The sequence below is a fragment of the Hyperoodon ampullatus genome (genome assembly GCF_949752795.1).
Source record: "Hyperoodon ampullatus genome assembly, chromosome: 1".
Taxonomy (NCBI): Eukaryota; Metazoa; Chordata; class Mammalia; order Artiodactyla; family Ziphiidae; genus Hyperoodon; species Hyperoodon ampullatus.
This window is the reverse complement of record NC_136914.1, coordinates 145,313,091-145,327,609: the sequence shown is the minus strand read 5'-3', so window position 1 is coordinate 145,327,609 and position 14,519 is coordinate 145,313,091. Positions and strand designations below refer to the sequence as shown.

The 14,519-nt window shown below is 40.2% G+C and overlaps 1 protein-coding gene across 2 annotated transcripts in view; it reads right to left on the bottom strand.

Annotated features, from left to right (window-relative positions):
- The window catches only part of PRDM5 (PR/SET domain 5), a gene marked incomplete at both ends in the record, with an annotated part of 204,797 nt that overhangs the window by 108,967 nt on the left and 81,311 nt on the right, over positions 1-14,519 (bottom strand). For both annotated transcript variants that reach the window (XM_079706169.1, XM_079706170.1), the window contains one exon: positions 1,097-1,271. In XM_079706169.1, coding sequence (XP_079562295.1) covers positions 1,097-1,271 — 175 coding nt within the window. The remainder of the gene's footprint in view (positions 1-1,096; positions 1,272-14,519) is intronic.

The following is a 14,519-nucleotide window of genomic DNA, read 5'->3' as shown; positions in this document are numbered from 1 at the left end:
TTTTTAAGGTAAAATAGTGGACACAGTAATACCGTACCCTGGGGGCAACGCTGAAAATAAATACAAAAATAAAGAAAACACAGAATAGTACAGAAACAATTCCCATCACCCCAAATCTGACATTCCAAACAGCATAATGCATATTTGGAAAGACAAAACAGATAGCCTGTCCTCATCTTCCTTTTAAATACTCCAACTAAAATAAAGAAACAAAAGCATAATCTGGCAATACTGGGAAATACTCATACTTTTTCAACAATGATACAGTTAGAATAGAAAATTCATATAAAAGACATTAATACCACAGTGACTAAAGAAACCAGTGTCACTTCTGAAGTGGCTTTGTTACGCAAAATGGAAAAATTCTCTATAGTAAGTATCAACCTTTTACAAAATGTGAACACCCTTAAGAGCATTCAAATTTCCCTCAAACCCCATCAGGAGTAAAACACAACATAACAGAAACAAGCCCTAATAACAACTGATTATTCCCTGGCAGATGACAAACAAGTGACATCTATCTCCTAGATTGCAGGGCTGATTTAAGCAAGTCTACCTATGGTCATCACATATTTTTGGTTACCCTACTAGAATAACCCAGCAATGCTGTAGGCCCCTATGATCAGAACAAAGAAAGATTTCCAGATGCTCCAGATTCTCAAAGGATCTTAAGAGTGAGGCCCAGGAATAATCCCACAGGGCCCAGCAGGACCTCTGCACTCACCTTTCCCCATGTGCAGATGAGAAAGTAAAGTCTCAGAGTTAGTGACCTGCCTGGTTATAACATGGATGAATGGCAGACTCGGGGCTAGGGTACAAAAATTCTCATTACTAGCTACCCACCAGTGAGAGCAGTGAAAGCTGGGAGCTGCCGCCGACCTTGGCAGTCCTACAGGGCACATCCATCACCCACCCCAACCCATCATTCCCTTCCTGCTGGAAGAGAGGCACACAACTGAATATCCTCCAAGAGTTCTGACAAAAACTAACTTTATTTTGAGAACACCCTATTATATTGCAATTATAATCAAGTACAGTTCAAACTTTATTTCTCCTACAATTTTCATTCTCTCGGACCATCAATTAGAGGTAATACCTTTTCTGCCAGTTGTTGATTGTCCTTTAGAATTTTTACCTTCCTCTTCTTTGATCATTGTCATAATTTGCTGTTCTTCTTCATCGGCCTCCATGTCACTGTCCAGGTAGCCAATCAGAAGCTCTGTATCTGTTTCTATATCTTCAATTGCCAAATAGAAAATGTTTTCTCCTTCCTGAGACAAAATTTAAAATATATGCTGTTATATGACCAATATATCTCAATAATAAAAAAAAGCTAAACCATTCATTTCTGATAGTAACTAAGAAATCATTTTTAAGACACACTGAGTATCATGTGCTCATGAAAAGTTAGTACTCCGTTTTTTTTGTTTGTTTGTTTGTTTGTTTTGTGGTACGCGGGCCTCTCACTGCTGTGGCCTCTCCCGTTGCGGAGCACAGGCTCCGGATGCACAGCCTCAGCGGCCATGGCTCACGGGTCCAGCTGCTCAGCGGCATGTGGGATCTTCCCGGACCGGGGTATGAACCCATGTCCCCTGCATCGGCAGATGGACTCTCAATCACTGCACCACCAGGGAAGCCCACTACTCCGTTTTTTATATATCCACTTGATCTGAACACTGAAAAAGGAAACTGACAATATTTAGTCACCTGGCAAAGAAACTACAAATATATATTAAAGATAGTGACATTTATACCTATCAAATGAAATAAGGATAATTATTTAAATTTCTAAAAGTTAAATTTTGCATCATTAATTGGCTTTATGCAGTAACACCTTGTGGAGGTCCATAAATGCAGTAGAAAATAAATCTGTTAAGTAATGGTGTCATTTCTGAACCCAAACAGAGAGCAATGAGATATCAATGATTTAATTATGATTAATATAAAATGCAAAACTGAAAGAAGAAGAAAACTTTCAAGTTATAACACAAACCAGAGGAATTGCAAATGAACCCTGAAAGAATTTCCAAAAAGCTGGGCCGGGAATAGAAAAAAGACTAGGTACCTGGGAGGTTCAAAACATTGACTGGGTCATCACGTGTACCTAAATCCCACTAAAATGACAGAAGAAAGAAGAAAGCAAGTCCCACCCTTAACATACCACCATTTTTTAGAAAATTCTAGGAGAAGAAATTAGCCAGGGTTGCTAACACAGAAGAAATCTCAACCCATAACAGACTGAGAAGAGGAATGCAGCAAAGAATAACCCAAGGAAACCCCAGAGAAACTTCATACTTGGAACCAATGATACAAAAAGCCCCCCTGGGCCTGGGGCCAATTACCAGGGAAGCCAGAATTGGGGCTGCTTAGCCGGCAGTCCCCAGGAGAAACACCCTGAATTGATGTCTTTTACACAGTTGAGGATTTGTTCTGGGAGGGCTCCTAGCTTGGCTGCTGAGGATAAAGAGAAGCAAAGCATAACCTGAACTGCGGTGGGCAAGTGAGGGAAAGAAGAAGGACAAAAAGCTCCACCCAGGAGTGAAATCCAATAAAGCAAAGAACACAGAACAAAGCCTCCTCTCCTTTGGCAATATCATAGCACCTAGGTGAGGGAGGGAGAGACAGAAGAGGAGGAGGAGAAATCTGTAATGAATGTATGCATGTATATATATGTATGTATACACAAGCAGAACCCCATGAAAAACTGGAAAATATGCATCAAACTGTTATAAAGTTATGATTTTGAGGCTGGGAGAAGTAGGAGTCTATATTGAATACTGTTTTAGTTTCTTCTTACAACAAAGATTACTTTGCAATTTTAAAATGCAATTTTAAAAACAATAAATATTAGAAAATTCCATGGATGAGACAGAAATTATGATCACATTTATCAAATACTGTGTAAGGGAGGACTGATTCAGAAGTTCAAAGCAATGAAGCACATTTAACCATTAGCTGCAGTTAATTAAATGAAGTTCCTGTAATATTTTACAGCATTCTTGGAAGTTCATGAATTTCATACCTCCAGAAACACAGAAAGTTATTTCTAATTAAAAACACAGTTAACTTCTATACAACTGTTACTTTTAATGCAAAAAAAACAAACAAAAACTAATGTGGACACTCAGCAAAAGAAAGATTTCTGGGCTTCCCTGGTGGCACAGTGGTTGAGAGTCTGCCTGCCGATGCAGGGGACACGGGTTCGTGCCCCGGTCCGGGAAGATCCCACATGCCACGGAGCAGCTAGGCCCGTGAGCCATGGCCGCTGAGCCTGTGCGTCCAGAGCCTGTGCTCCGCAACGGGAGAGGCCGCAACAGTGAGAGGCCCACATATGGCAAAAAAAAAAAAAAAAGAAAGATTTCTTTTTCAATTAACTCAGAAGCGGCACTTTCCAGGTTTTTGGAAACTACTTGCTAAAAGAGTCACCAAAGCAACAAAGGGCTCACCTAATGAAGATTTCAGAAAATAATCATAAATCTCAGTGGTTACCTGATCAATATCCAAGAAAGTTAACTGAAATGTCTTTCCAGCATATTAGTCATTCATTTTATAATGAATGACCTTCATAGCACCAAGAGAAGATAATAATTTTTAATTGTAAAACATGATAGCATTAACTTAAATGGCATTCATAAGACACAACATGCCTATTTAGGGGTTCTGTAATAAAAGAAAATTTTAACATACCAGTTAAAACTTCAATTTAATAAAAGTAATGGCTGCATTACAAGCTCCAAGGATCAAGTACATGTTCTATCTGTATGCCAAACATGTGATAAGAGGAATGTCATGACAGGTATTGCTCCAATCTATTTACTAAATGGAGATATCTAGATATCTCTCTACATATAATTCCTACCACTACCCAGACCAAGAGCCTCTTCCTTTTCATTTGCCACCACAATAAAATTATTGTAAGAAGTATCCTGTTAAATTGCTTCCTTACTGATTTAATCACTCAACAACCTTTCATTATATTATTCTCCTTCTTCAAAACCTCTGATTGTCAGAACCTACCAGATTTCTAATCCCTGGAGCTCTCTGAAACTCTCTGAGGTGATTTTCCCCACCTGTAGGTTCATCCCAGGCCCAATCTCCAGCCCTTTGGCAAGAAGGATTTAAACAGCATTGACCCAACACTATGGGACTGAGCATCAACTCCCAGTTGTCATTAGGCTGGCCATGACCTCCAGCTTTGATAACTGTTTTAATATTCTGATCCTTACATTTACTTCTCTTTATTTCAGCTATGGCTTCTGGTCATTGGGTTTGTGGCTTATTCCCCTGAACACAGTTCCTCCTAGCAGAATCACTCCTTGCATTTACATTTTAGGGATTAAGCGCCTTCCTGGGACTTTGCTTGGGGGCTGGGGTCCTGCTTACGGTTCTTGTCACGGGCTCTAGGTGACTTCGCTGAAAATTCAACTTTAATTGAAAGAAAGCTGTTCAACATCATGGTGTGTTCAAAAGCAAATATTCCTTAGTCACTGGTTTTCACTGTATTGGTGATCCAGATACAACAGAGAGTGATTTTACAACTGTTATGCATCTCCTGCATTATTGTCCATCATTATGAATTTTTTGTGTTTTCCAGTCTTGTTTCATTTTGCTTTATTTTATTTGTATATTGTCTTCAGCTAATTATGTCTACTGTAAGCTGTTTGTAGTATCAAAAAGTTACAACAGCCTAAACATCCAACAAAATAAGTTGAAAAAGGATAAATGCCTAACAATTGGCTTTAAAAGATTTATCAAATGTCATTTGTATAGAAAAAAAACATATATCAATGTGTCCCCCAAAGAAAAAGATATGAACAAAGGTGTCAACAGACTTTGTTTTTAAACAGAGGAAACTGTATTTTGCATAGTCTCCTGCTAGCCCACGGGTTTCAATTTTTCTAGAGTTAACAAGTATTATTTTTGTAGTAAAAGGAAAAAATAAATAATAAACAAACCAGGTTCCGTGACACCAGGAATTGGTACTTAAAAAGTAAGTAAGAGCTTTGGGATGGCCAGGGTTCAAGTCTCCTTCTATGATTAATTAGCTGTGGAACTGAGCAAACAGTTTAATCTCTCAAACCACCCGTTTCCTCACCTATAAAATGGAGAAAATAATGCTGCCTATCTCACAGGCTGGTTGTGAGGATTAAAGGTGAGAATATTTATAAAATATAGCAAGGTGCCTGGCACAAGTTAAGTATTCATTAATGATAAGTACTGCTATCATTATTAGTATTACTATTAAATAAAACTTGAAAGTCAGTGATTAAAATATTTATTTTTCAAAATTTGTTTCAATTAGACTGTCACATAAGCTAAGTTGCTATGACAATGCTAAATTTCATTTGGCTGAACTGCTGTTAGCCAAAATATAATTCAACTCCACTGCCTGCCTACCAGAGCTCTGAAATGCTCTGGATTTCTGATTGTCATGCTCTGTTCACTTGCTAATGTGCTAATGTTTTACTCTGGTTTGGACCTCAGGTACCAATTGCTTGTCTGATCTATACTATACCTTAAGTGACCAACCATCTGCTTTCCCTGAGGGGTTTCCATGACATGCGGTTTTCAGTGCTGAGAGAGTCCTGGGCAAGCCAGGACAGTGAGTCACTCTAGCTACACCCATCATGCTCTCCAAAGCACACTCTAAGCTCTCCTTAAGATTTCCTGGGACTTCCCTGGTGGTGCAGTGTTTGGGAATCTGCCTGCCAGTGCAGGGGACACGGGTTCGAGCCCTGGTCTGGGAGAATCCCACATGCCGCGGAGCAACTGAGCCCGTGCGCAACAACTACTGAAGCCTGTGGCGCCTAGAGTCTGTGCTCCACGGCGGGAGAGGCCACCACAATGAGAAACCCGCAACGAAGAGTGGTCCCCACTCACCGCAGCTAGAGAAAGCCTGTGTGCAGCAACAAAGACCCAACGCAGCCAAAACAAACAAACAAATAAATAAAATTAAAAAAAAAAAAAAAAACAGATTTCCTGGGAGTTCTCTAGCATCCAGTGGTTAAAACTCCGTGCTTCCACTGCAGGGGGCACGGGTTCAATCCCTGGTCGGGGAACTAAGATCCCACAGGGCACACGGTGCAGCCAAAAAAAAAAACCAATAATACTTACTGCCCCCTCCCACAGTATCCAACAGCTCAGGATTCTCAGCATGTGGTACCAGTCCTGTCCCAAATATGGCTCCAATGGCTTACCAACTGGTAATCTAAACCCACACTTCATTCTCTCATCCCCAACTCTCCTTCAAGTTAACCTGCCTTCTGTTCTTCAGTCAAACTGGTACACTACCTCTCAGAAAACACTGAACTCATTCCTCCTTAGTGCAACTGCAAAGATGCCACCTAGCCTCCCGGCTACGACTCCTCAGCAGCATCTGAGACACAGCTCACGTTCACCCTCCATGAAACCTTTTCTAATCTACTAAATTCATGTAGGTTCCAGGAGTTCTTCAATTGGACACTTACCTGTAATTTATTTCTGTGGTTTTCATCATTTAATTCATGTAATCAATGACATTCATGTGTTCCTCTTGTCTCCCCAAAGATGGTTTCCTCAAGGAAGTGAACAAGAATTGCCATGTATCCCCATAGCATAAGCTATACTCATAATAGTTGCTTAATATGTTACAAATATGCATAGTAAAAGAGAACACTAATATGCTTGTGTCTACAGAAGAAAAGCACTTACTAATAAAAAGTTCACTGATATTTGCCTTCATTTACTTTTGGTGGGAGGCGATTACAGTAGTCCAGGTCACAGACAGTGGTGACATGGGAGGATTATGGCAGGGAAACAGTGGCGATGGTGAGGAGGAATCAGATTCTGAGTGTGATGTGAAGAGAAGTTGACAGCATTTCCTGACAGACTGTATATGGAGTGTGGGAGGAGGAGAAGGGTCAAAGAGGAGAACAAGGTGATGAAGTTTTCCCTCAAGAGTTCACAGATGTTACTCTATTTAATAATAATTCTTCCTAAGGATTCAAACTAAAACACCAACTACACATTTTTGCTTTAAATATGTATCTTCTGGGGCTTCCCTGGTGGCGCAGTGGTTGGGAATCCGCCTGCCAGTGCAGGGGACACGCGTTCGAGCCCTGGTCTGGGGGGATCCCACATGCTGTGGAGCAACTGGGCCCGTGAGCCACAACTACTGAGCCTGCGCATCTGGAGCCTGTGCTCCACGAGAGAGGCCGCGACCATGAGAGGCCCGCGCACCGCGATGAAGAGTGGCCCCCGCTTGCCACAACTAGAGAAAGCCCTCACACAGAAACGAAGACCCAACACAGCCCTAAATAAATTAAGAAAAAAAAAAGAGTAAATCCTATTTTTTTTAAAAAATGTATCTTCTCTGTATGTATAAATGTATTTTCATGTGGTCCTTCACTCAGGGGCCTAAGAGTATTAGTCAATTCAGCCGTTTTAAAGCTAATTACTATTCTTTCTTTCTTTCTTTTTTTTCTTTTGTGGCCGTACAGCTCAGCCTGTGGGATCCTAGTTCCCAGACCAGGGATCGAACCCAGGCCCTCGGCAGTGAAAGCACACAGTCCCAACCACTGGACCACCAGGGAATTCCCTAAAGCTAATTTCTATTCTTCAACACATCTGCAAAGTAAGAGCCATTCAAAATCCCCAATGGAAAAAAATTTATTTTAGGTAATAAACTACTTGCAAAGCTCTTCCTCTGGACAGCCAATGCATTCTGATAACAAAAGCATAGAATTCTAATGTTTCTTGAGAAAGCTGAAAAAAATAGTGGTGGCTTGGATTTTATTAGAGTCATCACTGTGATAACATCACGTATTATGGAATTCAGATTTACACGCAAATTTACACACACAAAAACGTCTCTGAGAATTCTGAGTGTCAGAGTTTCCTAAACAAACTTATGTAATGAAGACAAACAAATCCAGAAAAAAGCAATAATCTGACTGGGATGATTCAACAGGAAAGTCAGAGGTAGTGCCATGTGGTACGGCCACTACAGAGCATTCTCTTGAGGCGGGGGCTCCACCAAAGTTCGTATGCACTAAAAGAATCATTTCTGAATTCAGAAAGTATAGAAGAATAGCCATATGAACAGCCGTATTCAACTGTCATGAATTTTGAATGCGTTAACTTAGTGTAAATAAAAATACTATCACCAGGGCTTCCCTGGTGGCGCGGTGGTTGGGGGTCCGCCTGCCGATGCGGGGGGCATGGGTTCGTGTCCCGGTCCGGGAGGATCCCACATGCCGCGGAGCGGCTGGGCCCGTGAGCCGTGGCCACTGAGCCTGCGTGTCTGGAGCCTGTGCTCCGCGACAGGAGAAGCCACAACAGTGAGAGGCCCACGTACCGCAAAAAAAAAAGAAAAAAAATACTATCATCGATATCTCATACCATACTAGGAACCTATTCTTCACTTACCAGGGTACCTTAGCACACCGACCGGGAAGTTCCACCACAGGAATCAGTCCGTGGGCAAAGGAATCCCAGCCCCTGCTCCAGAGCAAGAACCCAGGCCTAGGGAGGAGGACGAGGATAGTGGGATCTAGGAACCGATACTATTCTGCCACTCTACGGCTATGCAGGCATCTCCCTTATATCCCTGTGGGCCTCAATTTCCTCAACCATAAAGCAGAAAAAAATAATACCCCGTCAAAAGACAGCTTTGGCTTTCCCACTCTTGGGCTCTTTCCCCTTAGACAAGTCTCCTATCACCTCTGGAAAATGACTGAGGTGAACTTCATTCTCTCATTCCTACCAGAGCTGGATTCAAGCACAAGTGAAATAAACTCATCTTCATGAGAACTGAGTTAATGAATATGAAGGGAAAAGTATGCCTACGTGCTGATGTGATCACGGCTTTTCCTCTCGGGCCTCACTCTACGGGAAGGAATGGAATGGAGAGACCCATTTAACTGGGCTGTCAAGGAAAAGCTGGAATATACAACCTTGTGAGGTTAGAGGGCCCCTCCTTGGAAATTACGTCAGATAATGTAAGCCATCACTTGGTAAGATTTTGTCAATGTGACTGCTTCTGTACCGTGACCACAGTTAGGACCAAATAAACTAAACATGCCTTCCAGTCTAATCCTTTCTGATTCTACCACTATCTCAAAACATTTACTCCTGGATATCTAGGAGATGTAACTAAATTTCCTATCTCCCTTCGACATCCGACATTATGTATAAACCTCAACTTCCTCTGACAATTTGCCCATTGTCCCTTCTGAAGTACCACGCCTCACTAGGATAGATATCCTGAACTCATGCATTTGAGGTTCAGTTCTGCTATTTCTAAACAGCAAAAGTAACTGTCTCTTGTTTTGCAAAGAAATACTAATCCTCCAGAAGAGGCCATGGGTGACTTGGTATTTCAGCTGCATCTGTCTGTAACTTAACTTGGTATTTGTTTATTTGTTGGCAGACTGCTGTCCATATGTGGACTATGTAAGAAAAACCACGATTTTTAAATTGGCAAAGGCCCAATTCACTGTACTGAAAAGGTAGTAAGCTGCGAAAATCCAGATTATCTAGCTAAGACGACTAATGGGTAATCAGCACAAAAGGAAGTATCTTCAAAACAACTCTTGGTCTTACAAATTCAAACAATCTATACCAGTGTGGGGCGGGGGAAGTTTGGACTTCTACTCAATAATCAATAGAAGTAGGAGACAAGTGACGAAGGTGGAGAAAAGAAAATATAATGAAATAGTAAAAATTCCATATTTAATATCCTGTCACTTAACCTTTCCTTACTAAAATCCTGTATCAGTCTCAACATCATTTCTATAGAGCTCCATACACAAAACTAAAAAAATCAGGAAAAAAAATCATTTCCGCAGCAAAATTAACTGACTGTATCTATTAATTTTGAACTAACAATAAAACCAAAAATCCTTAAAATGAGACATAACTATGACAGATCATAGCATTCCAATTTATTCACCACTCCCCTCCCAGGAGGAGGACGGTGCTAAGCAGCCATGTGGCTCAGAGTGCTGCAGGTGGGGGGCATGCTGTATCAGGTTTGACCAGGTGACTTGCACTGACCCATGAAATGTGATTAGAAGCAAAGTGAACCATGTCCAAGGGAAAGCCTTCAGTTTGGGTCACTGCTCTTTCCCCTCTGTCAGGAAAATGCATGTCCCTGATAAGGGCTGTTCCTTCAGACACCAAGTGGAATGGAGCTGTGGATAGAATCACAGCTTCCAGCAGCCCATATTTGTGTGCACAAGAAATAAATCTTCATTGCTATAAACCACTAAGAGTTTAGGGTTGTTTGTTCGAGCAGTCTTCTTGGCAAAAGTTGACTGCTACAATAATTTAAGCAAAATAACATTTTTAAAAATTATTTTGAGAGTAAGAAGAAAACATCTCGCAATCAAGGTAAATAGTATTTAAAATAGTGAATAGTGCAGGATAAGCTAATTTCATGTTTAAAGTGCATTAAAGTTCCTATAAGAAAAATGAAGACAAATGCAAATAAAATTGTCTCTTTTCTAATCACAACTCATAATTAGCCACATAGCAAGAAAAAAAATTTAATATGATTCCTAGGAATGGGATACTATATGAAACAAAAAATCAAATCTATAAGCAAAGAGTATCAATTACAAATCACTAACACATATACGTATCTTTCTTTGAGGAGTTCAAGCAAAGATAGTAATGTTTGAAGCATCATAAGAAACAAATCTGACATCATAGAGAAAAAAAGTCAAGAGAAAAGATGAGAAGAATTAAATGAAAAATTTGCTATATAGAAAAGAAGTGATGTGATCCTAAGAAACTGGCTCTTCACAGAAAAAAAAAACAAAAACTACTATACCTCAGCTACTTTATTTAAAGGTAAGTTATCAATATTGACAGGCCAAAAAATTCTAGAATAAGATAATGCTATGGAGAATAGGGTAGCTATTTTATATACAAGGGATTAGAAGGCATATTGTATTCCTACAGTACAGTTGCTCTATTTTTTATATACTATGTTTAAAGGTTACTTTCCATTTACAGTTATTATAAAATATTGGCTGCATTCCCCATGTTGCACAATACATCCTGGAGCCGATCTTACACCCAATAGTTTATACTTCCTACTCCCCCACCCCTCCCCTTCTCTCCCCACTGGTAACCACTAGGTTTGTGGTTTATCTGTTGAGTCTGCTTCTTTTTTGTTATATTCACTAGTTTGTTGTATTTTTTTTCAATTCCACATATAAGTGATAACATGCAGTATTTGTCTTTCTCTGTCTGACTTATTTCACTTAGCATAATGCCATCCAAGTCCACCCATGTTGCTGCAAATGGCAACATTTCATTCCCTTTTTTGCTCTATTTTATATTGGAAATGCTTTTAACTGACCTTCAATTAACTGATTCCCAGATTTACCTGACACTCTGCATATCCTAAAATCTGCCGAATGATGCCCAAGGCCACATCCTCTCAGTCAGCAGCCTGCTCCCTGGATTGCCTGCACACTCCTGTCCTCATCACTTGCCTTGCTTGCTTGAGTCCCAAGGGTCAGTTGTGTTTGTTCCCACACCGGTTTATGCCACTAGTACAAGTTACTGTAATTAGGTAACTTAGCTAAACACTACATAAAGCAAAAATATATGAGTCAGAAAAAATTCAATAGTTTCTAAGAAGATCAACTGAAGGTTTTGGAAAGACTTGCAAAGCTACCTGAGTGTAGAATCCTTCTATTTTTATGATTTCCTCCCATCTTTTATAATTGCTTTGCTTTGTGTAATTTGACAGTTTTTTTTACAGCCTTACCTTTGTGTCTTTTAGTAAAACTGGATACTATACAGAGTGGTTATGAAAAAAAATATGGTAGCAAACTCTAGTGAGAGAACCTAAACGCAGAATCAAAAAGAATTTGGTCACAGATCAAAAACCTGGCAAATAAACGTATATTTCTAAAACAAGTTAAAATACAATGGTTGAAATATCAATTCTATGATAATTCTTTTTCTATTAATTGACCAAGTACTGGTCCATATCACATCAGAAAACAGGGTCTCACCCAAATTATTATATAAGCAAGCCAGAGCTACAGGTCCCCCAAACGTTCCTCCCTAACCATCTAGCTGGCCCTCTCAAAGTATTTACCCTTGATCTCTATTTATTTAGCTGTATCCCCAACTGGGCTGTAAAGTGCACGGGGAAGGGACTATTTACCTGTATTATATATAAATTATTATTCACCAAACAGTCATCATTCTAAACTGCATAAGCGTTAGCTAAGCACACTCCCTTCTTCTGTCTCCTCTCTTCCCCAAAGACTCCCAGGTCCCTGAGGGCAGGCACTCTAGTATATTCCTCTTTGTATGAATCTCAATACTGATGCCACACCTTGCTCACCGAAGGGTGTCAACAAAGGATCTGCTGAATTGAACTAAGTAAGAGGGAAACAAATGCAATTTCCTTTTGAATTAATAAGACAGTAAAAGCAAGAATGTCATTCAGGGAAGTGAAACTCACTACAAAAAGGGTTCTAGAATCCATTTCCCAACCCTAACAAATTCTTAAGAATTCAAAAGTTAGCCAACAAGTGCGAATACTTCAACCAACGGGAAATAAGGGAACAAATTAGACAAGGAGATGTGCTCCCTAGAAAGACCAGAGTCAGGCCAAGCATACCCCACTCAACATACCTAGAGTTAATTCAGAAACCTGTTAAAGAAACTGAATATTCATTCAACACATTTATTGTAGCACATAATGTGCACAGTACTGCAGAATACTCACATTCACAAGAATACCCATATTTGTTCCTGTCCTGAAGCACTTTAAATGTTCTCAGTGGAAACAGAACAGAATGGTTAAATTACAATAAAGCACAAAAAGGGTCAAGACAGTTGTACAGAGAGTAGCAGCTGTAGAATTTTGGGAGGTAATTTCACAACAGTGTTCGAAATTCACAAGCTGGATGGGTTTTGGACAAGATAAGATCTTGAGAAAATGGGTTTATTAAAGGAGGGAAAACAACATCAGCAAAGTCACAGCACCACAGAGGGTATATTTGCGCTATGAAAAGAACAAACCTAGCTAGAACACTGGGCATTACAGGAAAGTTGCAGAAAACCAGACAGAAAAAGCAGCTTCAACACATGGAAGTACTGAAAAGTTAGGCATGGATTAAACATGCCCTGTGAATTACAACATTTGAGGAAAATTACAAGGCAACCACAACAGGCTGATGTGACAGAAAAAAGATTGAAAGTAGAAAACTGTAAGATATTTTTTTATTTGATCAATGTGATGGTATAGTTCATGTGTCAACTTGGCTGGACCACAGCGCTTCCAGATATGTGGTCAAACCTTATTCTGGGTGTATCAGTGTGAGTGTTGTTGGATGACCTTAACATGTGAATCAGTAGACTAAGTAAAGCAGACTGCCCTGCACAGTGTGGGTGGGCCTCATCTAATCAGTTGAAGGCTTGAACAGAATAAAGCCTGACCTGTCAGGGAGTAAGAGCAATTTCCTTCTGCCTGACTGCCTTCAAAGTGGGACATTGGCTTTTTCCCGACTTTGGACTCAAGCTGAAACATCGGCTCTTCCTGTGTCTCAAGCCTAAGGGTCTTCAGACTTGAACTACACCACTGATTATCCTCGTTCTCAGACCTTCAGACTTAGACTGGAACTACAGCCATCAGCTTCCCCTGGTCTCCAGCTTGCTGACTCATCCTGCAGCTCTTGGGACTTGTCAGCCTCCACAATCACGTAAGCCAGTTCCTTATAAGGAATCTCTTTATATATATACACACATACACACACACACATCCTATTCATTGTTTCCCTGGAGAACCCTAGCTAATAAAATCAAACTTAAAATTTAAGATGTTTGTTATACTGTTACAATAGAATCTATATGAAAAACTAAAGTACATTTGAAATACCTTCTGGTGAAAGAAAACATATTAACCTAGATATGAGTTTTTAACTAAAATGAAACTTCTGATAGAGATAAGTAATTCATTTGAAAAAAGAATTTTCTGAGCACTTTACGTACCAAGAACTATGCAAGGACTAAGTATAATGTAGTGAAATAAAACAGATACAGTGCCTACCCTCAAAGAGCTTACAGACTGGGAGTGGAGTCCGCCATGAATCAACCACCATAGAAATGGAAAATGACTTGATAAGTGTGAGAGCAGAGAAGGACACGGTGCTACTGGAGCATGTAGCGGAGAGAGCTCACCTCCTCCAGGGTTAAGGGACAGCTTCCTGGTAATGCGATAACTTAGCTTGGATTCGAAGGACACAAATAGGAAGAACCCAGCAAAGGGAGAATGCATGTGCGAAGCAATGGAAAGGACTCAGACATTTAATAACTGGCAAAAAGTATAAGGTGCAAAAAAAGAAAAAGAAAAGGGCTGGCTAGGATGCTAGGTGGATTTGGAGAAGCCAAAGGAAGAGATGTTTCAGGATGGAGGCACTTGTCAGCAACACCTAATGCTGCTGCAAAGATCTAGCAAAAAGCCTTGAGTGGCTTAGTGACCTGGAGAGCAGTGGTGACCTGAGAGAGAA